This window comes from Girardinichthys multiradiatus, chromosome 3, assembly GCF_021462225.1.
Source record: "Girardinichthys multiradiatus isolate DD_20200921_A chromosome 3, DD_fGirMul_XY1, whole genome shotgun sequence".
Lineage (NCBI taxonomy): Eukaryota > Metazoa > Chordata > Actinopteri > Cyprinodontiformes > Goodeidae > Girardinichthys > Girardinichthys multiradiatus.
Genome location: NC_061796.1, coordinates 31,391,686 through 31,416,138, shown reverse-complemented (window position 1 = coordinate 31,416,138; position 24,453 = coordinate 31,391,686). Strand labels below are relative to the sequence as shown.

The following is a 24,453-nucleotide window of genomic DNA, read 5'->3' as shown; positions in this document are numbered from 1 at the left end:
CCCACCCTGGTCACAGACTCTTTGAGACTCTCCCCTCCTGACCAAAACCTCATGCCACAAGAACAGTTTTTTCCCATCTGCCACCAGCCTGGTTAACAAAGCCCAGAAACCACCCTGACACTCTCCCTTTCCCCCACATCCCTCCTTTTTTGCTGACAGGACACCTGTAAAGTTTTGCAACTCTATGCGTTACATTAATGCTCAGCTTGGACTCCTGCTTTACTTGCACACTGATCATCTGCACTGCTGTACTGCTCTCGCACCCAATACTGCTCTATATTTACTCTCACTCACTTAAAACTGTGCACATATAATTATATTATATTGTAGATATGTTTATACTGTTTAATTTGTACTTTATTGCACCGACTACGCCAAAACAAATTCCTTGTATGTCCAAAAACGTACTTGGCAATAAAGCATTTCTGATTCTGATGTTCATCAAACCAATCTTTCACCAGTCTTGCTGTGTGTATTGGTGCATTGTCATCCTGATACACGGCACCGCCTTCAGGATACAATGTTTGAACCATTGGATGCACATGGTCCTCAAGAATGGTTCGGTAGTCCTTGGCAGTGACGCGCCCATCTAGCACAAGTATTGGGCCAAGGGAATGCCATGATGTGGCAGCCCAAACCATCACTGATCCACCCCCATGCTTCACTCTGGGCATGCAACAGTCTGGGTGGTACGCTTCTTTGGGGCTTCTCCACACCGTAACTCTCCCGGATGTGGGGAAAACAGTAAAGGTGGACTCATCAGAGAACAATACATGTTTCACATTGTCCACAGCCCAAGATTTGCGCTCCTTGCACCATTGAAACCGACGTTTGGCATTGGCATGAGTGACCAAAGGTTTGGCTATAGCAGCCCGGCCGTGTATATTGACCCTGTGGAGCTCCCGACGGACAGTTCTGGTGGAAACAGGAGAGTTGAGGTGCACATTTAATTCTGCCGTGATTTGGGCAGCTGTGGTTTTATGTTTTTTGGATACAATCTGGGTTAGCACCCGAACATCCCTTTCAGAAAGCTTCCTCTTGCGTCCACAGTTAATCCTGTTGGATGTGGTTCGTCCTTCTTGGTGGTATGCTGACATTACCCTGGATACCGTGGCTCTTGATACATCACAAAGACTTGCTGTCTTGGTCACAGATGCGCCAGCAACACAAAGCACCAACAATTTATCCTCTTTTGAACTCTGGTATGTCACCCATAATGTTGTGTGCATTTCAATATTTTGAGCAAAACTGTGCTCTTACCCTGCTAATTGAACCTTCACACTCTGCTCTTACTGGTGCAATGTGCAATCAATGAAGACTGGCTACCAGGCTGGTCCAATTTAGCCATGAAACCTCCCACACTAAAATGACAGGTGCTTCAGTTTCTATGTCCAACCCCTGTACCTTTGCACAGCACCTTAACTCAGAGTCATTTCGTATTTAGTGCATTGTTCCTAAAGACAATTTTATGTCTGGTATGGTTAAGTGGCCCAACAAACAAAAAAAAATAAAAAAAATCATTGCTCTGTAATTGATCAGAGGCTGGACTGAAAATGAGTAAAAATCAGCCAAAGTTCAAAGACAAAACTTTCAAAGACCTTCAGAAAACCTGGAGAAATATTGATCTAAACCACTCAGAAGAAAGTTTGAGTCTTTCGAAGGAAAGTATAGAGAGAATCGATGGATAACCCCAAACTTTTGCACAGAACAACAGCAGAATGATAGGTCAAGAAACCAAGATATCATATACTGATCACTTTATTGTGGGTTTTGACAAAGTACCAGTAAACTGTTGCACTGAAACAGGGATTAGATGAAACAACAGGGCACAAAAGATCAAAACATTTCAGGAGTGGGTGAAAAGCACACAGTATGAAGGAAAAGAACAGGACCACCAGAAGAAGTGTGACTTCACTTGCTGAGGCATTAGATTAACATTGTCACAATGTGTTTTCTAATTATTATAAGACTTATTTATGAGTGATTACGTGTGTTAGGAGCTCCACCGAAACGAGTATTTAATATCATTTGGTTCTTGTGCACTGCTGCTGATAGTTCAAAGGACACTGGGGTTGCGGAAGTTGTGACCAGCAAAATGGGCCTGGTCACCTAGTTCTTCCTCAATCCTGAGAGGAAGACAAAAAACAGAGTAGACAGCAGAGGAGAAGAGTGGATGAGAAAGAGAAGAAAGATAAAACGTAGAGCTCATGATCTTGGAGAACTATTATGTGGACTGGTACACACCTCATGAGCTGGTTGTATTTGGCCAGACGCTCTGATCGACATGGAGCACCAGTCTTGATCTGACAAGGCACAAAAAATATCAATGGTTGACGGCATGTTTGTTTTATTAGCAACAGAAAACAGTTTGATAATTTCTTATTGTCAGATACTGTGGTTAGGTTGCCATTAGTAAATATTTGTTTACTTTTCCTAAGGCTATCAAGTAGCATTTCAATTCTGTGAATACATTTAATGAATAGGTCCAGATTAACCTTATACTCATGATTTCACCTTACGCTTCTTCTCTTTTAATCTAATATTGCTGTTCAAGATTTGTACTAAAATGGATGGATGGATAGACAGGTCTTTTAGACCACAGGTGTCTAACTACAGTCCTCATGGGCCAGTGTCCTGCAATGTTTGTCTCTGCTTCAGCACACCTGAATCACATAATTAGGTCATTATCAGGACTCTGTAGACTGAGGAGGTAACTACAGGTCCTTCTCAAAATATTAGCATATTGTGATAAAGTTCATTATTTTCCATAATGTCATGATGAAAATTTAACATTCATATATTTTAGATTCATTGCACACTAACTGAAATATTTCAGGTCTTTTATTGTCTTAATACGGATGATTTTGGCATACAGCTCATGAAAACCCAAAATTCCTATCTCACAAAATTAGCATATTTCATCCGACCAATAAAAGAAAAGTGTTTTTAATACAAAAAACGTCAACCTTCAAATAATCATGTACAGTTATGCACTCAATACTTGGTCGGGAATCCTTTGGCAGAAATGACTGCTTCAATGCGGCGTGGCATGGAGGCAATCAGCCTGTGGCACTGCTGAGGTCTTATGGAGGCCCAGGATGCTTCGATAGCGGCCTTTAGCTCATCCAGAGTGTTGGGTCTTGAGTCTCTCAACGTTCTCTTCACAATATCCCACAGATTCTCTATGGGGTTCAGGTCAGGAGAGTTGGCAGGCCAATTGAGCACAGTGATACCATAGTCAGTAAATCATTTACCAGTGGTTTTGGCACTGTGAGCAGGTGCCAGGTCGTGCTGAAAAATGAAATCTTCATCTCCATAAAGCTTTTCAGCAGATGGAAGCATGAAGTGCTCCAAAATCTCCTGATAGCTAGCTGCATTGACCCTGCCCTTGATAAAACACAGTGGACCAACACCAGCAGCTGACACGGCACCCCAGACCATCACTGACTGTGGGTACTTGACACTGGACTTCTGGCATTTTGGCATTTCCTTCTCCCCAGTCTTCCTCCAGACTCTGGCACCTTGATTTCCGAATGACATGCAGAATTTGCTTTCATCCGAAAAAAGTACTTTGGACCACTGAGCAACAGTCCAGTGCTGCTTCTCTGTAGCCCAGGTCAGGCGCTTCTGCCGCTGTTTCTGGTTCAAAAGTGGCTTGACCTGGGGAATGCGGCACCTGTAGCCCATTTCCTGCACACGCCTGTGCACGATGGCTCTGGATGTTTCTACTCCAGACTCAGTCTAATGCTTCCGCAGGTCCCCCAAGGTCTGGAATCGGCCCTTCTCCACAATCTTCCTCAGGGTCCGGTCACCTCTTCTCGTTGTGCAGCGTTTTCTGCCACACTTTTTCCTTCCCACAGACTTTCCACTGAGGTGCCTTGATACAGCACTCTGGGAACAGCCTATTCGTTCAGAAATTTCTTTCTGTGTCTTACCCTCTTGCTTGAGGGTGTCAATAGTGGCCTTCTGGACAGCAGTCAGGTCGGCAGTCTTACCCATGATTGGGGTTTTGAGTGATGAACCAGGCTGGGAGTTTTAAAGGCCTCAGGAATCTTTTGCAGGTGTTTAGAGTTAACTCGTTGATTCAGATGATTAGGTTCATAGCTCGTTTAGAGACCCTTTTAATGATATGCTAATTTTGTGAGATATGAATTTTGGGTTTTCATGAGCTGTATGCCAAAATCATCCCTATTAAGACAATAAAAGACCTGAAATATTTCAGTTAGTGTGCAATGAATCTAAAATATATGAATGTTAACTTTTCATCATGACATTATGGAAAATAATTAACTTTATCACAATATGCTAATATTTTGAGAAGGACCTGTAAGTCCTTTTATTCAGGTGTGTTGGACTTGGTACACATCAAGAAGTACCAGGACACCAGCCCCCGAGAACTGAAGTTTGACAGCCCTAGACCATGGGAAAGGAAATAAAATAAAATTTAAATGTTTTTCCTTTTTTGATATACTCTCAGGTACACACAAACACCTGTGAAAACTTACATGCGAAGTACAATGATCAGTGTGGAATTTCACCTTCCACTGGGTTGTGTGTATTACCTGTCCAGTGCAAAGACCAACCACCAGGTCAGCTATGAACGTGTCCTCTGTCTCACCGGAGCGGTGGCTCACCATCACACCCCAGCCATTCTCCTGGGCCAGTTTACACCTGAGAAGCAGCCATGCAGCAAGAGTGTCATTTCCATGCACCTGTGCACATTGCAGGAACATGTATATGAGTTTTTGCATGAGATAAAAATAAACAGAACAGTGGCATACGCTTTGATGGCCTCGGTCACAGATCCAATCTGGTTGACTTTGAGGAGCAGACAGTTGCAGGCTTTTTCCACCACAGCGCGTTGTATCCTGCGGGGGTTTGTCACAGTCAGATCATCTCCAACAACCTGCAGAGAAAAGTCCCAGAAAATATGGAGAAAATTGAGTTTTTCAGTGAATAGACAACTACTTTCTAATCTTGCAACAATACAAAACAGTTATCTCTTTTATATAGCCTCTTGGAACAGCTGTTTATATGCAGGTTTGCACAGGTTTTATTTGGTTAGCTTGCTTAAGTAGCCTAAATGAGTAATATTGATATTATATAAAGGTGCAGTATGTTAGTTTTATTAGTTAGAGAGCATGTTAGCCTCTAATTGCTTGACTATTCCTTGATTAACAATTTTCAGCCTTTGACGTGTTGACTGTTACTACTTAAACCCTATATTTTATATTATTTTTGGAATAATGGCTTCTTCCTTCATAAGTAGCCTTTCTGCTATTGTTGGTACAGGACTTGTTGCTCTGTGGATAATCTTCACGTGGTGTTTTGCTTTTGTTCTAGGTTTGATTTGCACATTTTACATGAAAACACAAACATTTAGGAAGGGGAAAGCACCACTTGTGTCCTTCCTCGATGGTATGATAGCTAGACATTCCCATTCTGTTTATACTTGCATATATTTGTTTGAACAAATGGAGGTGGCACCTTTAAGCATCTACAAAATTTTACCCAAGGATAAACACGACTTGCGAAGGTCTACTATTCTCGTTCTGATATCTTGACTGATTTCATTTGATTTTCCCCTTCTGTCACACAAGGAAGTAGTGTGTTTTAGGTTTTGCCCTAAAATACATTAATAGGTGGGATTTTCCCCCCTGACTTAATGTACTCAAGTTAAAGGTTGGAATTTTATAAAGTTTTTCAATGTAAAATTATGATACAGCAACAAAATATTTATGGATTTTAAGGCTTTTTACACATCTATACCAATATTTCTGGAGGGTATTGTTTTAAAGAAAAATGTACAATAATTGATTTTTGATATTTATATTTTATCAGATGATGAGTTTTGCAAAATCTCTGCAGCTTTATTGAGGTCTGGAGCTGGATTATTTTTAACATATTGGATGAACACCCCAGGGTCAACTGACAACTGATAACAGTCACTTCTTACCTGGATGCCAACTGAAGCTGTAAACTGTGACCAAGCAGGCCAATCATCCTGGTCAAAAGGATCTTCAATTGACACGACTTGAGGGAGGAAATGGACATATAAGTCAAAAATCACATCCTGTTATGATGGAAGCTGCTGTGGGATGTTCCGGTTTAAAGATCCTAATGATGCCATACACCCTTCACGAAGACTCTCCTGTGCAACTAGCTGTATGCATACCAGTGACAGGACAACAAGCCTTCCTGCTCACCAGATTTGCTGTCGCACATAATCAAAACATCCTCCACACACCTATGTGACATGAGGAGACAGCAGACTCTCCAGAGATTTGTTTTTCTCTCTGTCTGCTAGTCCTCTAGCAAGTAAAGGCAGGATTGTGCCACTGGTATCCAAAATAAATGCATTTACTAAGAGCAGTGAAGCAGTAATACCAACACTGTGTGTTTACAGGAGGCTGAGGCTTAGACATCTGCAGAAACCAGAAACTGCGCCATTCGATACACACCCGGGTAGTTGTTAATAAAGCCCTGGTAGATGCTGGCCAGCTCCTCGGCACTGATGTTGCGCGCCGCATTGGGTGGAGACTTGAAGTCCAGGTCATATTTGCCCTCGCTGAAAAACTCAGAGGCGGCCACATCCATCCCTATGACCACTTTGTCTGTGAACCCTGCCTTCTCTATGGCTGTCTTTATCAGCTCCAGGGCTGGCAGCAAACAACAAATGTTTGTCAGTTAATATGGTATATGATCTAATGAAGGATGGCATTTTCAAGTAGGTGCACCTCTCACCTTCACTGTTCTCTTGAATATTAGGGGCGAACCCTCCCTCATCTCCCACATTTGTAGCATCTTGGCCATACTTCTCCTTGATGACGCTTCTCAGAGTCTGGTAAAGCTCCGCTCCCATCCTCAGGGCATCACGGAAAGAGTTTGCACCTACAGGGAGAACCATGAACTCTTGCATGGCCAGTCTGTTACCAGCATGCGAGCCCCCGTTGATAACATTAAAAGCCTGCAAGAGAGGCACACCAGGAAGAAGCATTAACATTTCAATACATCAAAATGGTTTGATCTAAACCATTTCACTGTGGATCTGTTCTTCTGAAAGGTGAACTCCACTCAAGCCTCAACGCTTTTGCAGCCTCTAACAAGTTTTCTTCCAGGACAGCACTGATAGCTTCATTCATTTTCCCATCTACTTTCGCCATCTCCCCTGTCCTTGAGGAATACCCACACCATGATGCTGCCACCACCATATGTAACACACAGTATATTGCATTTTATTTTGGACTTCTCTGACAGGAACACCATCTTTCACATCCTTGCTGTGTCTTCCACATGGATTTTGGCAAACTTGAAATGCAACTTCTTAATGTTTTCTTTACAGGTTAAAGTTTCTTATTTCCACTGGAGTCAATAACTTATTGTTATCCCATTACGACTCATAATTATATCAACAACAGTTTCTCCCACCTGAATTGTGGGGGAAAACTGCAGCTAACTGCAGTTACCATGGACAATTTGGCATCTTCTCCGAGTACTGATCTCCTTGCCTGACCTGTCAAGTTTAGGTGGAGAGCCATCTCTTGCAAGGTTTGCAGTTTTGACATACTCTCTGCTTTCACATGATGGATTGAACAGTGTTTGAGAGATCGTTTTCTTCTCAGCTTTCGCTCTGACCTGTCTGCTTTGTTCCTTGGTCTTCATCTTGCTGTTCGTTCACTAATGTTCTCTAACCTATGAAGGCCTTTACAGAACAGCTGGATTTATACTCAAAATTAAACATAGTTATATTTACAAATTATAATGGCAATTGGTTGCATGGGTTTTTATTGTTGTGTATGAGAGTAAAGAGGGCTGAATACAATGCATACCACACTATTCACTATAATTTTTAAAAAGCCATGTATCATTTTCTTTTCATGTGTTGGTCTATCACATAAAAGCCTTAAAAAAACACTTCAGAATTTGTGGTTGTAACGTAGCAAAATATGGAAAAGTTCAAGGGTGTATCATTTATTTTCCAAGGCACTGAATGTAGACATTACAGTTTTGTACGGCTACAAAAAAACTCACTGGAACTGGAAGAACAAGGTCTCCGTTTCCTGCCAGATCAGCAATGTGACGGTACAAGGGGACACCTTTCTCCGCAGCACCAGCTTTGCATATAGCCAGCGATACTCCAAGAATAGAATTGGCCCCAAACTTGGCTGTGAGGAAACAGAAGAATCCTCATCACACATGGATGCAGCTGATGCAGGCTGGTGCAGCTGCATGTCATTGCAAATATCTCAGTACAAGAAACACGGGCTTACATTTGTTGTCAGTGCCATCCATTTCAATCATCATGTTGTCCAGCTTCTCCTGCTCCAGGACACAGATTCCCTGTTGGGAAAACAGGCTGTCACAAACAGAGAAAACAGATTTTTCATGCTTCTCCTCCTGCTTTTTCAGCAGCTGATACTCACAGACTGCAGGAGAGCAGGCCCGAGGGTGTCATTAATGTGAGCAACAGCCTTGGTAACACCTTAAAGGACAAAAACAAATATCAAGATTTTTCAGGAAGAACCAGAGAGGAGGGACGCATGCGGTCAGTGGTCACCTTTGCCCTTGTAGCGAGTCTTGTCTCCATCTCGGAGCTCCAGAGCCTCATAGATGCCAGTTGATGCTCCACTGGGCACAGCCGCCCTAAACAGACCTAGATTAGGTAAACAGTGGGAGGAAAGAAAGGGTTAAAGGTGTGGAAGACTGTGGGAAGAAAGGAGGACATGATAGGTGCAGAGGCAGTATATTTTTGTCATCTTTTCTGCAACCTTTGGCTGTATGCAGATCCACTTCCACAGTGGGGTTTCCTCTGGAGTCGAGGATCTCCCTGGCGACAATATTCACAATAGACATCCTGCAAAATATATAAGACATTTGCCTCGTCACAATTTTTAGAGAAGATTATAGATAAATAAAAAGATTTGACAGATGGAAATGAGCATGAGAGGTAGTGGTGGTGAAAAATGGAAGTGCACGGAATTGGTTTTCAATAAAAATAATAAGATAAAATGATTAAAATGCATTTCAATACACCCCACAGTCATAAGGAAGAGCCTTTACACTCGCTCCCTCTCATGGACTCACGCTGTGATTTCAGTGATGCAGCCTGATAGATGGACAGCTGTGGAAACTAGGCTCCCTGTGAAGAGGCTCTCACACGCAGTAAGAGCTGGAAACATAAATCAAAAGCCAATAATGCATACCTATTAAAAACCTCCTGCCAACCCGTTTCTGCCCTCGAGCCTGCCCAGTATCTCTATCGCAGGGACTGATCTTATGGACTAATGGAGGGGTGGGACAGAAGAGAACATGCAGGAGGGGATGAGGAAGAGGATGGTAGAAGGAAATAGATCAATCTTTTTTTTTTTACATTACCTGCTGTGTGTTTGATCCTGCTGGAAAGAGTCAGTTGGCGAATGACAGGGGGAGGCAGAGGGATGAGGAGCTGGGAGGAAGAGTGCTGAGAACGTATGACGTGAAAGGGTGAAGGGGGGGGAGTGAGTCATGGGAAGCAGGAGCGAAACGAGAGAAATGAAAGATGGAGTGGCATGGCTGGAGTTGCATGGATTTTTGTCTTAATTAGGATAAAGATAATGCCTTCTTTAAACAAAGTCTCGTTATTTCATCCCAGCCAATCTCTTCACATAAAAAAATATTTCTTGTTGAAGTCAAGTCTAGAAATGACAGCATCCTGCTATAGGTGCAAATTCATAAAGAAAAGGAAACAAACATATCTGCTGTCTCAATGACAGGCAGCAGACATCACAACAAAGTAAATCCTGTAAGACAGATCTTGGTACAAAGTGGGTCATGTTGTCAGAGAACATTGGAGATGTAACCACAGGGATGAAAGGAGACAAGAAGACAGGTAAGACAGGTGACAGGAGCTGCAGCTGCTGGAAGGAGCATTTATAAATAGCCACATAGGTAATTAATGATACAGAGCGCACAGCAGGAGGCAGGCAGTGAGCACACTATGGGTGATTTGTCTGAAAATGACAGCGTTTCTCTTTGGCTGCTCAGTTTGCATACATGTTTCGGATGTCAGATGACGTGCAGACTTGTGCATCGAAGGACGGTTGCACGTCTTTTCGCATCACAACAAATGTTTGTGATCAACCAACACAAAGTAGTGCACAATTGTGCATTTGTACTCATTTACTCTGATCCCACAAAAAAAAAAAAAAAGAAATACAGTGCAGCCAGCTGTCTTCAGAAGCCACACAGATTAAATAAAGTCCACTTATGTATAATTGTTGTATAAAAATGGGTGTTCTGTGAAGGCATCAGACGTTTGATTAGGGGCCGTGGTGAAGAAACATTGCGGCATCATCCTGTCGAACGTTTTCTTAAGTAGTGACAAGGAAGATAGTAAGAGTTAGCAGGAAGATTAATAGAGATACACAGAGCGAAATCTTGGAAGATTCTTAAAAAGACTTGAGACTGGGGTGGAGCTTCACCTGTCAGCACGGCAACGACACTAAACATTCAGTCAGAGCTTCAATTAAATTGTTTTAATCCATCTACTGTATATTGACATGTTAGAATGGCCCAGTCAAAGTCCAAAATAGAATCCAATTACAAATCTGTGGCAGGACTTGAAAACTAATGTTCACATATGAGCTCTATTCAATCTGATTTTTAGGTATTTTAAAAAGAACTATGGGCATAAACGTCAGATTACAAATGTGAAAAGCTGGTAGAGTCGTACCCCAAAAGACTTGCTTCCATGATTTCAGTGAAGAGGGGGGTTCTACAAAGGATCGACTCCGTAGAGCACAATAAAGTTGGGATGTCACATTTTATAGAGTTGTAGTTTTTACATTGGATCACTTTCTTCCGAGTTATACTTGCACTAACTGCTGTTGATCAATCACATTTGGGGCATGACAAAATGAGGACAAGTTCCAGAGTTCTGAATCCTTTTGTTAGGAAACACAAATGAAACATAACATTTAAAAAAAAACACCAACAACTCTCTCCAGATTTACACAATTAAATTCACAAACCCAAAACCTCACGAGAGACACATGTTAATTATCTAACAATGTTTAATGAACTTTTATTTAGTTAGATTAATTAGGTAACAGTATACAATTCAGTTCACAGACACACTAGTGCCCTCACAAACATAAAATGGACTGTACAGCAGAATTACTGAATACTGCAGCAGCGAAGTGCAGTGGGTAAAGACATGTCAAGTTTTGAGAATGAGTACATATTTATATATAAAGTGAGTGTACTTTCACCCATGTTTACACAGGGGTGTCTGTATAGCGCTATGTAACAGTACAGAAGTTGATCTGTAAATGTAGCCATCGAGTGTGTTATATTTTCTTGATCTTGTGTGTGTGTGTAATATGTTGCACATGTTTAGACAGTCCAGTCATATCAAACATTAATGTCGGGCAGCTCCGTCTTCAGTGTGTTTCACAGCATCGGGGGAAGCGCTCCCTCAGTTCCTTCCTTCTGCTTCCTTGCAAAGTGGGACACCTGCAGAGACAGAAAGCCAAGGACACATTACACCAGATCAGGGCTCCTTCCAACACATTTCTAGTTTCAAAATCCCATACTATTCCCGACTTATGCTTCATATACTAGACTTTTTATAAGATACTGGACATTTGAACTCAATAATTGAACTTTAATGCTTGAATAGAAACCGAGTCTAATGTTTGAGCTGCTAGCTTCCAATAACCATGAATCAACACGATGCTGAAACTGGTGTATGATTTTCAGTGTGACGAAGCCTTTCACGGCTTCACTGTAATGTAGACTAAAAAAGATCAGAATGGGCTTGTCATATAAGGGCTAGAGTTTACACTAAATGCTTATTAATTAAAGCACAGTTTTGAACACTTATATATATAAAAGTTAAAAAAAGAATAGCAGTATAAGTTCTTTGTTCAGCATTTTAACCAACCCCAGTCTAAGAACCTGATCCGTTGTCTAGAGCACAGAGTCAAACTAAACAAATACTGATTGGGTAAAATATTAAAATCAAGGTGTGATGTGGCAAATCAAAGATAAGGTAAGATATGACCTTTAGAAAATAGAAGGAAAAAAATCTGGAAATGTAAATATTTTTCATTCTTAATTTTCATTTTTCAAGATCAAAAAGGGCAAATTTCAGACTTTTCCAGACCTTTCAAGAGTTCTCTTGATAAGAACAGTTTTAAAACATTTCTCCAACAAGAGCTGGAAACATCCTGAATTATATTCATTAATCCATTCTGTAAGCAATAAAAAAAGGAATATTTATCAAATATTTTTTGACAAAACACTCCTGTCGTGTGGATGGCAATTCTCTCAAGATATACCGTTTATTGTTACAACGTTTAGCAATACAACAATCAAGTTAAAGATTTAAGACCACTTGGTGCACTTTAGGTAAAGTTCCCAGTAAAAATGCCACAAAGGAAGTAAAAGCAAACCAAAGGTTTCCATAATCCCAGAATCCTCGAGTTGAATTTGCTCCTAACTTCTACCTCGTCTTTCCAGATCTGATATCCGCATTAACTAGCACTATTTGCAAAGAATGGCTCTGTCAAGTTTGCCAATTCTAGCCTCTACAGGTCCTTCTCAAAACATTAGCATATTGTGATAAAGTTCATTATTTTCCATAATGTCATGATGAAAATTTAACATTCATATATTTTAGATTCATTGCACACTAACTGAAATATTTCAGGTCTTTTATTGTCTTAATACGGATGATTTTGGCATACAGCTCATGAAAACCCAAAATTCCTATCTCACAAAATTAGCATATCATTAAAAGGGTCTCTAAACGAGCTATGAACCTAATCATCTGAATCAACGAGTTAACTCTAAACACCTGCAAAAGATTCCTGAGGCCTTTAAAACTCCCAGCCTGGTTCATCACTCAAAACCCCAATCATGGGTAAGACTGCCGACCTGACTGCTGTCCAGAAGGCCACTATTGACACCCTCAAGCAAGAGGGTAAGACACAGAAAGAAATCTCTGAACGAATAGGCTGTTCCCAGAGTGCTGTATCAAGGCACCTCAGTGGGAAGTCTGTGGGAAGGAAAAAGTGTGGCAGAAAACGCTGCACAACGAGAAGAGGTGACCGGACCCTGAGGAAGATTGTGAAGAAGGGCCGATTCCAGACCTTGGGGGACCTGCGGAAGCAGTGGACTGAGTCTGGAGTAGAAACATCCAGAGCCACCGTGCACAGGCGTGTGCAGGAAATGGGCTACAGGTGCCGCATTCCCCAAACCTGGGCTACAGAGAAGCAGCACTGGACTGTTGCTCAGTGGTCCAAAGTACTTTTTTCAGATGAAAGCAAATTCTGCATGTCATTCAGAAATCAAGGTGCCAGAGTCTGGAGGAAGACTGGGGAGAAGGAAATGCCAAAATACCAGAAGTCCAGTGTCAAGTACCCACAGTCAGTGATGGTCTGGGGTGCCGTGTCAGCTGCTGGTGTTGGTCCACTGTGTTTTATCAAGGGCAGGGTCAATGCAGCTAGCTATCAGGAGATTTTGGAGCACTTCATGCTTCCATCTGCTGAAAAGCTTTATGGAGATGAAGATTTCATTTTTCAGCACGACCTGGCACCTGCTCACAGTGCCAAAACCACTGGTAAATGGTTTACTGACCATGGTATCACTGTGCTCAATTGGCCTGCCAACTCTCCTGACCTGAACCCCATAGAGAATCTGTGGGATATTGTGAAGAGAACGTTGAGAGACTCAAGACCCAACACTCTGGATGAGCTAAAGGCCGCTATCGAAGCATCCTGGGCCTCCATAAGAGCTCAGCAGTGCCACAGGCTGATTGCCTCCATGCCACGCCGCATTGAAGCAGTCATTTCTGTCAAAGGATTCCCGACCAAGTATTGAGTGCATAACTGTACATGATTATTTGAAGGTTGACATTTTTTGTATTAAAAACACTTTTCTTTTATTGGTCGGATGAAATATGCTAATTTTGTGAGATAGGAATTTTGGGTTTTCATGAACTGTATGCCACAATCATTTGTATTAAGACAATAAAAGACCTGAAATATTTCAGTTAGTGTGCAATGAATCTAAAATATATGAATGTTAAATTTTCATCATTACATTATAGAAAATAATGAACTTTATCACAATATGCAAATTTTTTGAGAAGGACCTGTATGTTGCCACAGCCTCCCAGCTTTGTTACATTCAAACCAAAGTACTTAATTACCTCACATCAGTTTATTTCTCTTAGTAGCTGATAGAGCTGGATAACACATCGAATCACTGCCGTCATCATTATTTCAATGGGTGCAATATCGCGATTGAAAAGGTCTACTTGGATGTAATATTTGGGAGGGCCTAGATTTTCAGAAGCTCTGCAATCCCATAATATATTTACATATAAGTCACTTCTGCTTTTACTGCTCACAACTAATACAGCTCTTAGTGACCAAGATCATAAAGCTCAGAGAGCGTCTGGGACACTGATGATAAAAAAGTAGAGAACAAAAGAGTACAGAAGAAAATGTGGGTTAGTTGTAATTTAAATCGCCGGTACGAGATTAGATAATTTCTCAATGTCATGTTTGTATAAAGCTTTTCATCTCTTCTTGTTCAAAGTATTTTGATAAATTATGAAGGTACATTTTTATAAAACATTGCTGAAATCTCACATTTAATTTAACGGTATAATATTTTTTATATTTTGAAAACATGAATATTTGAAATATGACACATTCTGATCCCTGTTCAAATCATAATAACTCAGCGACCTCCTGCTTGCAGGCGATATTTGTCGAAATCACGTAACCATGACAAAAAGGATGACAGGACAATGACCTGAAGGACAAAGTCCACATTACAAAGCAGAAGCTTCAGGAGTCTGGACCAATTGATCATCTCTGAAAAAAGAAAAGTCTAGGGCAGGACGCGTAGTGGTAGAGCGCCGCATACAGAGGGCTCAGTCCTCGACGCAGCTGGCCCAGGTTCGGGTCCTGACCCCAGAGACCTATGCTGCGTGTCTTCTCCCTCCCTCCACCCCACTTCCTGAAAAAAAAAATACAGGCCACTGGTGCTGCAAAATAAAACCACATAGGAGTCTACTGAGACTGTGCTTTCAACCTGAGTGAGCTTTAGAGAATCTACAGGGAAGAATACAAAAAAAAAAAACCCAAAGCCAAATCAGGTAGACTAGCAGAGACATACCCAGCAAGAATTAAGGCGGTGATGCTGCCAGAGGCACTTCAACAAAAATTGCTCTGAATACTGATGAAACCCTGAGTTAACCATTTGGCAATAAAAATAAATCTTTCCAATTTTTTCCCTATGGGGTAATAGGTTTCTGTGAGAAAAAAAATATACTGCTTAAAAAATATCAAAAGGTACACTTTTTAATTATAGTTTAATATCAAGTCAGTTAAGTAGTAGAGGGGGTTGTTAATCAGTGTCTGCTGGGGCACTAAAAAGGCAACAATGAGACGACTAAAAAAAAATAGGAACGGTTTTCCAGGTGGAGGCCACAGTTTTCATATCCTCATTTTTTTGACTGCTTTTTAGCAGTTTTGCATTTGACCAGGGTCAGTGTCTCTATTGGTGTCATGAGGTGATGCCTCAACCCTACAGAGGTTGCAGTCTAGCTCCACCAGGAAGCACATCAGTACATGCTATTGCCTGAAGGTGTGCTTTGTCTCCCAACAGTCTCAAGAGCATGATTGAGATTCCAGGAGAGAGGCATATACTCTATGCCTGTCTATGCCTGGAGGCGACTGTGGCTCAGTGAAGGCGAATGTGGCTCAGTAGGAAGAGTAGTCGTCTTGCAATCAGAAGGTTGTGGGTTTGATTCCAGCTTCCTCCTGCCATAGGTCGATGTGCCTACCGATCTGCGTATCGGTGTATGAATGTGTGAGCGTTAGTGAGTGCAATTGGCTCTAGTGTAAAGCGCTTTGAGCGGTCTGTATGACTGGAAAAGCGCTATATAAGTTCAGTCCATTTACCATTTAGTAGAACTGGACAGGGCCGTCAGAGGTCCTTAACCCATCAGGAGGACGGGTATCTGCTCCTTTGTGCAAGGAAGAACAGGAAAAGTTATGCTAGAGCCCTCCAGCAGGCCGCAGGCGTGAATGTCTCTGACTAGACCATTAGAGACTTCCTGAGGGTGGTTCGAGGGCCTTACATCCTCAAGTAGGCCCTGTACTCACTGCCCCGCACCGTGGAGCTTGACTGGTATTTGCCAAACAATACCAGAATTGGCGAATATGGCACTGGCACCCTGTTCTTTTCACAGATAAGAGCAGGTTCACTCTAAGCGCATGTGACAGATGTAAAGGCGTCTGGAGAAGATGCAGTAAATGTTATGCTGCCTGCAACATTGTTCAGCATGATTGGTTTAGTGGTGGGTCAGTGTTGGGTTGGGGAGGAATGTCCATGGAGGGACGCACAGACCTGTACAGGATAAACGATGGTACCCTGACTGCCATTAGGTATCAGGATAAAATCCTTAAGACCCATTGTTAGACCCTTCGCTGGTGCAGTGGGTCCTGGGTTCCTTCTGGTGCATGATAATTCCTAGCCATGTGGCAAGAGTATGCAGGCAGTTTCTGGAGGATGAAGAAATTGATACCACTGACTGTCCTCAATGCTCCCCTCACCTAAATCCAACAGAACATCTCTAGGACATCACATTTTGGTCCATCCAACACCACCAGGTTGTAGCTCAGACTGGCCAGGAGCTCAGTGATGACCTGGTCAGGATCTGGGAGGAGAAATCCCAGTACAACATCCGTCATTTTTATAAGGAGCATGCCCCGATATTGTCAGGCATGCATTTAAGCATGTGGGCAACATACACATTACTGAGTACCATTTTCAGTTGCTGCAGTGACATTTCAGTAGATTGGACCAGCTTGCTTGAGTTTTTCTGCTTACATTTCTCACTGACTTCAGATTAAGCCCTCTGTGGGTTGATCATCTTCATCAAATGATGTGGCATCCTTTTGTTCCTAACACATACCCATTCTATATCAGTATGGAAATGCAGCATGATTTTTTTTTTCAATTGAGATCTGATGCATTAAAAAGTCTTTCTTAGATTTTAAGAATAAGTCTATAGCATAACAGAGTGTGAAAACTCTCTGGTGGCACAGTAAAAATTCAACAAAGGTTAAAACAGACCTGCATATGACATATAAGACAATTTTTCCCTTAGGATCCTAACAGCATAGATATCGTTTTCAACTGCTTGAAAAACAAAAACTAAAATCAATTCTCCCCTACTGTGTATATTTAAACATGAAATAAGATACAGCTACTTTATCACCCTGTTAATAAATATTATCAATAACAGATAAAAGCACAAATCTAAGCAGTAAGCTCCTGAATCAGGGACCATAAATAACTATCATAAGCTGAAAAAAATCGAGAACTATTTGAATAAATTCCTAGTCTGGTTAGGTTGACCTTACCTTCACCAGTCGTAACGTGGACGTGTGTGATGCTGACGATGTCGGGGAGACTCATGTCGATGGGGGGGTGTTGAACTGGAAGGGGCAGGAAGGGCCAGCTGCTGTCCTCCTCCACGTGGATCTTGACCATATTCCAGCCCCCGGGCATGTGGGGGAGCATATCTCCCTGCCTCCCTCCTCCACTCCTCATCAAATGCTGCAGCATCGCCTAACAACAACAAAGGGTTTAACATTTGGTTGGACTACATATGCTTTTATTTACAGTGCATTAGTGCATTGAGTGATTAAAACTGTTACTGTTTGAGCACACTGTTAACAGTCAACATAATTGTCAATACTCACTCTCATCAAGGTTAATGAAGTCTTGCCGTTCTTCTCGATCTCCAGTGCGCCTGTTTCGTGAGCGCTCCATTATGTGTGCTCGTTCTCCAATGTGGTGGCCGATAGCAAGACGCTCCAGGCCGCTCTCGCTGTCCCTCATCGACTGCCGTGTCTCACGGATCTGAGAGAAAAAGTCCCAAGAAAAACAGCTTACAGGGCGACCTGAACTCCGAATGAACCAAGACTCAAATGTTTGTCTGATAACTGAGATTTATACTGCTCAAGATGTCTGTACAGTGAGGGTTTTTTCATGAGTCAGTGAGGCCAGAAGACTATGCTCACGCTTAAATAAACACACCATTACAGCCCTGTGTTCAGCCAGGTGTAAATCAGGCCTTCTTGCATGTTAATATGACACCAGTCTTGAAAAAGATCTCAAAAATGTTAATATATTCCTACCCCGCCAGGGCCTGTTGTTGTTTGACTTGTCTGCTGATAAACTTTAGGAGCTCCTGTGTCTAAGGATGAATATGAGATCACTGTTGAAGATGAAAATGTTTGACAGTTTGGCGATCCGGACATTCTTTCCTATGAAAAAGAAAGGAAAAACACAAAGTAAAGCTTGTACAGTTTTGCCATTATAATAGTGATTGACACCATTCTTTGGAAATGATTGACAGAAATGCATACCATGTTTCCCATCATTTCTCCCATCATGCCAAACATATCCATGAACCCTCCTCCCTGCAAACATCAAAAAAGCTTTGAAATTTGGATTTCCTAACATACAGGGTTTCTGCAGGTTACAGTAAGAAATTCATGATCCTTTTGGGATTATTTCAATTTAAGACCAACTTGAATTGCACAAAATTACTATGTTACATTTACCACCTAACATTCTGACATAACTTCAATTTAACTTACCTAATACCTTATGCAAGTTAGGTTTATTGCTGATTTGTTTCAGCTTGCTTATGAACTCTGCAGTTTCAAGTCAGACCTTGTTAAAAATACACTATTGACCACAGCGAAGGAACTATTCGTAAAAACTTTAATCAACTTTTAAATACAAAGAGATTTGTTTAGTCTGTGACAGTATCACAAAATATTTGAATAATTTCAATGTAATACTAAATTTACCTCCTAAAGTTCTGTAAAGGTTTTTATAGTAAGAGGCACAAAATACAGAACAATTTTTAATCAATGCTTTATAGAGTATATCACAAAATCAGCTACTCACCATTCCCATCATGCCAAAGGGAACAATGGGACCCGCCTAGAAAATAAATCTCACATTAAAATCCCCGAAAATAATTAATACTACACAAAACACTAATTTGGAGATTGAGCAGAAAATAAATTGACACAGCAGCCTCTTACCTGTCTGCGTGCAGCACGGTGTGGCTGAATCTGAGGAGCGAGCGCAAATGGATCCATGGCGAATGGTCCAAACATAGTCCTCATCTGCTGTCTGTGGGCAGCAAATGGATCCCTGAAAGAAAGGAGTTAAATAATTCACTGGGTTTAGCTGCATAAACTGGACTTAAACAGGTAAAATCAACACAAGAAAGAAAGCTGTCAATATCATTAAGTAGTGGATATCTTGTTATGAATTTGAAGGTGTTGCCAAGTAATAATGAGACAACTATCCCAGTTTCAGGTACCTAAGGGCCACACATGGCCCACTGACCCAGGCGTTTCCATTTTCCCTTTGCTGAATAAACCAGCCAAAAGGCTGTTCAGGGATTCTCGTACCTCTGCCAAGGTACACAGACATTTGTGCCTCCGTTAAGTTAAGAGAGGTGTGTCTTACTGGTAAGGTAGAGAGTTTTGTGCCTTTGGAAAGGTAAAGAGAGGTGCCCAATGGCATATTACCAGTAGCTGATATCCTTTCCATTTTGAGGTTTTTCTTTTAAACGCTTTGAAATACCAGCGTACCAGACAACACCAATAGACAGTCTGCACTGGTCAGTATCCTTTCCATATGGGAATTTTGTCATTTTTCCAGACTTCATGCCTCTGGTAAGATGTGAACTTGAGACAACCTTCACCAATGTGACCACTCACCCAGGCTGAGGGTGCCAGCGTAACTGCCCTCTCTACCCACTCATCCGGGTCGGTGTTCAATAAATTTAGCCACACCTGCCTGGACTGTTTAAATCAGAAGAGGGGATTACCATTCCTCAAGGGCTTGTGTCCTTCATGTTTTAGATGTCCCTGCTCCAACACAGACGATTAAATGACCGCCTTAGCAAATCATGGAGTTCTGCAGGAGCCTGATGATGAGCCATTCACTTAAATTGGTATGTTGGGATACATCTAAAAACACACCAAGCACTGGCTACATAGAACTGGGATTGCCCACCCCAGGCTTAAACACCAACTACAAACCTAGTAAAACAAACCCAGCCTACATATGTTAGTGCATGTATTTATTTCAGAGACTCAAATTGAGGACTCTAAATAACAGTAAATAAATTGCAAATCTGCAAATTGCACAACCTGTTTGGGAATTAGATTTAAAGTTTGGCTTTAGGCTCTTTAATTCGTATGCTTTGTGTTCTTTCGATTATATAGCTAATAAAAATACTGGTTCTACTACTTCTCTAAAACAGCTTCAAAATTCTGATCAGATCCAAGGTTTTAAATCTAATGATTCAGCAAATGAAGGTGTTTTTAGCCAGATTAAAGTAAGAAAATGTTCATCTGTGTGACGTGCTGATGTAAATATGCTGGGCCAAGAAATTACTAGAAAAGACTAGAAATGGGCTGCAGTTAGCTCACAAATAGCTTTGGTGATTACAGAGGAAACAACAGGAAATGTAGTATTGATCGGCCCTTGCTACAGCGAGTATTTTAATGCATTACTTTCGGGAACTGGTAGTTCTTGTGTATTTATTTAATTATTTGTTTCGCTTTATTGTCTATCCAATATGGTGGACCGCTACAGGCCCCCACCACAGCTGGCTACAATAACGAAAGGTACGCTACCTTCTACAAGGCGCTGGGAAAATGTCCTTAATGTAGCTTCCCTGCGCTGATATTGCTCAAAAACAACAGACATAACGCCGTCCAAACCAAATGCGTTAAAAGTCAATACTTACAACATAAAAGGATCGTCTTCGGCGTCATTCAAGAAGCGAAACATGCTAAGCGGTTTAACTCAGCTGGCTAATGCTAGCCAGCTAACCTTAGTTAAAGAGACGTTGAAAAAGAGTGACAGTCCAACTTTCAGGTCGGGCTGAAATGTTGGACTTCTGGTCCGGCCGCTTCGCGAAAAAAAACGACACAACAACTATATGTCTTTATCAACGAGGTTTCTAGCTATAACTGTCACCAGACAGTAAATTCCAGAAACCCGAAGCAAACATTGAAAACGGAAGTCCGACCTGTAACAAAGGAAAACACCGCTGCTAACAAGCTAGCATTGAAGCTAACGAGTGTTTCCTTTCCTTTTCAAAATAAGTGATTTCCTAAGGAAATTTCATAATAAACAAAATTATTCATTATTTAAACAATTTTGTATAATTGTAAAAAAATATTGGATCTGCTCTACGAATAAATAAATAAAAAATACTGTGCAAATGCCTTATACAGAGCAAGCTCATCTCAGTTGAATTGTTAGTTACCAGTCCGAAACAATGTAGTAATTTCAGTGCACCTTACTGAAAATGCTAATAATTAAATGCATTTATTGGCATTCCATTCAGTCTCGCTTACCCCCAATACAATATAACCGTATAATTCAAACCTAAACTTACATAAATTCAATCCACATGTACAGCTGAAACTACATACAGGTCCTTCTCAAAATATTAGCATATTGTGATAAAGTTCATTATTTTCCATAATGTAATGATGAAAATTTAACATTCATATATTTTAGATTCATTGCACACTAACTGAAATATTTCAGGTCTTTTATTGTCTTAATATGGATGATTGTGGCATACAGCTCATGAAAACCCAAAATTACTATCTCACAAAATTAGCATATTTCATCCGACCAATAACAGAAAAGTGTTTTTAATACAAAAAACGTCAACCTTCAAATAATCATGAACAGTTATGCACTCAATACTTGGTCGGGAATCCTTTTGCAGAAATGACTGCTTCAATGCGGCGTGGCATGGAGGCAATCAGCCTGTGGCACTGAGGTCTTATGGAGGCCCAGGATGCTTCGATAGCGGCCTTTAGCTCATCCAGAGTGTTGGGTCTTGAGTCTCTCAACGTTCTCTTCACAATATCCCACAGATTCTCTATGGGGTTCAGGTCAGGAGAGTTGGCAGGCCAATTGAGCACAGTGATACCATGGTCAGTAAACCATTTACCAGTGGTTTTGGCACTGTGAGCAGGTGCCAGGTCGTGCTGAAAAATGAAATCTTCATCTCCATAAAGCTTTTCAGCAGATGGAAGCAAGAAGTGCTCCAAAATCTCCTGATAGCTAGCTGCATTGACCCTGCCCTTGATAAAACACAGTGGACCAACACCAGCAGCTGACACGGCACCCCAGACCATCACTGACTGTGGGTACTTGACACTGGACTTCTGGTATTTTGGCATTTCCTTCTCCCCAGTCTTCCTCCAGACTCTGGCATCTTGATTTCCGAATGACATGCAGAATTTGCTTTCATCCGAAAAAAGTACTTTGGACCACTGAGCAACAGTCCAGTGCTGCTTCTCTGTAGCCCAGGTCAGGCGCTTCTGCCGCTGTTTCTGGTTCAAAAGTGGCTTGACCCGGGGAATGCGGCACCTGTAGCCCATTTCCTGCACACGCCTGTGCACGGTGGCTCTGGATGTTTCTACTCCAGACTCAGTCCACTGCTTCCGCAGGTCCCCCAAGGTCTGGAATCGGCCCTTCTCCACAATCTTCCTCAGGGTCCGGTCACCTCTTCTCGTTGTGCAGCGTTTTCTGCCACACTTTTTCCTTCCCACAGACTTCCCACTGAGGTGCCTTGATACAGCACTCTGGGAACAGCCTATTCGTTCAGAAATTTCTTTCTGTGTCTTACCCTCTTGCTTGAGGGTGTCAATAGTGGCCTTCTGGACAGCAGTCAGGTCGGCAGTCTTACCCATGATTGGGGTTTTGAGTGATGAACCAGGCTGGGAGTTTTAAAGGCCTCAGGAATCTTTTGCAGGTGTTTAGAGTTAACTCGTTGATTCAGATGATTAGGTTCATAGCTCGTTTAGAGACCCTTTTAATGATATGCTAATTTTGTGAGATAGGAATTTTGGGTTTTCATGAGCTGTATGCCAAAATCATCCGTATTAAGACAATAAAAGACCTGAAATATTTCAGTTAGTGTGCAATGAATCTAAAATATATGAATGTTAAATTTTCATCATGACATTATGGAAAATAATTAACTTTATCACAATATGCTAATATTTTGAGAAGGACCTGTATTTACAAAAAAACTATAAAAAGACATAACATTCCCTTACTGTCTGACACTAAATCCAACTAAACATTTCCTGTTTTAGATTGGTTACCAATATTTTTTTTTCTATTTGCAAAATAACAGAATAACAAGAGACAAAGTTTTATTACAGGCATACATGGTGATGTATTTTAAGGTACACCTTAAATCAAAAGAAATCAGCAAAGATATCAAGAAGATAATTTTGGCCAATTTTTGGGTACAATTTCCAGATGCCTGAAAGAAACATTTATTAGCGACCCCACTGTTAATAAAACTTTCAAGCAGAACTGAACTTTTAACACTTTTATTCTAAATAAGGCAGAGGAATGGTTACAGAGATCAGCGCTGAGGCTCCTGGATGAAGCAGCCTCGAACGAAGGTCACATGTAGTTTTATATCTGGTATTCCCATGCATGGGACGTACACTCACTGAGTGTTTATCAGTAGACTATGTCTCACCATTCAGGTGTGTATCTGATAGGTTATAGCAGGTGTCGAATCCTTAATCTAATTGTTGCTGGAGCATTCTAATTAACCTTGTTACAGACAGTTCCACAATCTAACCCAATGTACGTCATTTGTCCTTGTAATGTACGTCAATGCGGATTCTAATCCATCTCCTAACAAAAGTAAAAACATTAGAATTTATACTTTATCATTGTGGTGTGTCGGTGAAAGCTTGTCTATAAGTAATAATAAGAAAGGTTATTCCTAACATATGCAAGAATAATCACAGTAGTTACTTCCACGCATCATTGTACAGGAAGGAGACTTGTTCTGTGTTCCAGAGATTTGGTGTGAAATGTGTGTATTATCCCCAGAACAAAAGGAAAAGACCTGGGGAAATGCAGACTGAAGCTAGTAAGAGAATGTCATTACTCACAGTGAAACGAGTTTGGTATCAACAGGAATTAAAAGGCCAACCAGTGAGGAAGTAACATAAAAAGCCAGATTCCACTTTGTAAATAAATGTACTCTGGGACAAAGACGTTAGTTTTTGAGACATTTCCTGTGGTTTGATGAAGCAACAGTTTAAAAGAGTTGGCCAAATTGACAATTGTAAGGAAAAAGGGAGAAGTTTGCAGGTCTGAGAACACCATCCTAGCTGTGAGGTACTAGGCTGGAAGCCACGTGTGCAATTGTTTTGTTGCAAGAGAGACTGCTGCACTTCTCAAAATATGTGGGATCAGAATTAGAATCAGCTTTGTTGGCAGAGATTGTTTTCGCAAAGAAGGAATTTGACTTAGGTTTCACATTAAGTATAAATATATAAACTTTACACA

At 41.2% G+C, this 24,453-nt stretch overlaps 2 protein-coding genes across 7 annotated transcripts; both read right to left on the bottom strand.

Moving 5' to 3' along the window:
• Nucleotides 1–1,742: 1,742 nt before the first annotated feature.
• LOC124863627 (gamma-enolase-like) lies at nt 1,743–9,525 on the bottom strand. Of its 3 annotated transcripts, none has more exons than XM_047358068.1 (13): nt 9,376–9,525; nt 8,769–8,854; nt 8,558–8,653; nt 8,424–8,482; nt 8,271–8,340; nt 8,032–8,165; nt 6,745–6,967; nt 6,462–6,659; nt 5,957–6,033; nt 4,782–4,906; nt 4,563–4,671; nt 2,245–2,303; nt 1,743–2,126 (listed from the first exon to the last, which is right to left on the bottom strand). In XM_047358068.1, exons 1-13 carry the CDS (start codon nt 9,504–9,506, stop codon nt 2,057–2,059), a joined length of 1,437 nt encoding a protein of 478 aa, XP_047214024.1. In that variant the 5' UTR covers nt 9,507–9,525; the 3' UTR covers nt 1,743–2,056. The 3 variants fall into 3 exon arrangements, with proteins under 3 accessions (XP_047214024.1, XP_047214026.1, XP_047214025.1); XM_047358070.1 differs by lacking the exon at nt 9,376–9,525 and adding an exon at nt 9,204–9,267; XM_047358069.1 differs by lacking the exon at nt 9,376–9,525 and adding an exon at nt 9,085–9,220.
• A 1,508-nt stretch (nt 9,526–11,033) lies between these two features.
• mlf2 (myeloid leukemia factor 2) lies at nt 11,034–21,172 on the bottom strand. Of its 4 annotated transcripts, none has more exons than XR_007037801.1 (10): nt 20,852–21,172; nt 19,128–19,239; nt 18,988–19,023; nt 18,438–18,491; nt 18,207–18,335; nt 17,769–17,928; nt 17,427–17,634; nt 16,826–16,964; nt 16,614–16,717; nt 11,034–11,493 (listed from the first exon to the last, which is right to left on the bottom strand). XR_007037801.1 is itself a non-coding variant. In XM_047362191.1 (8 exons), exons 1-7 carry the CDS (start codon nt 20,893–20,895, stop codon nt 17,429–17,431), a joined length of 741 nt encoding a protein of 246 aa, XP_047218147.1. In that variant the 5' UTR covers nt 20,896–21,171; the 3' UTR covers nt 11,034–11,493; nt 17,427–17,428. The 4 variants fall into 4 exon arrangements, 1 of the variants encoding a protein (XP_047218147.1); XR_007037800.1 differs by having other exon boundaries at nt 16,891–16,964; XR_007037799.1 differs by lacking the exon at nt 16,826–16,964.
• Nucleotides 21,173–24,453: the final 3,281 nt, after the last annotated feature.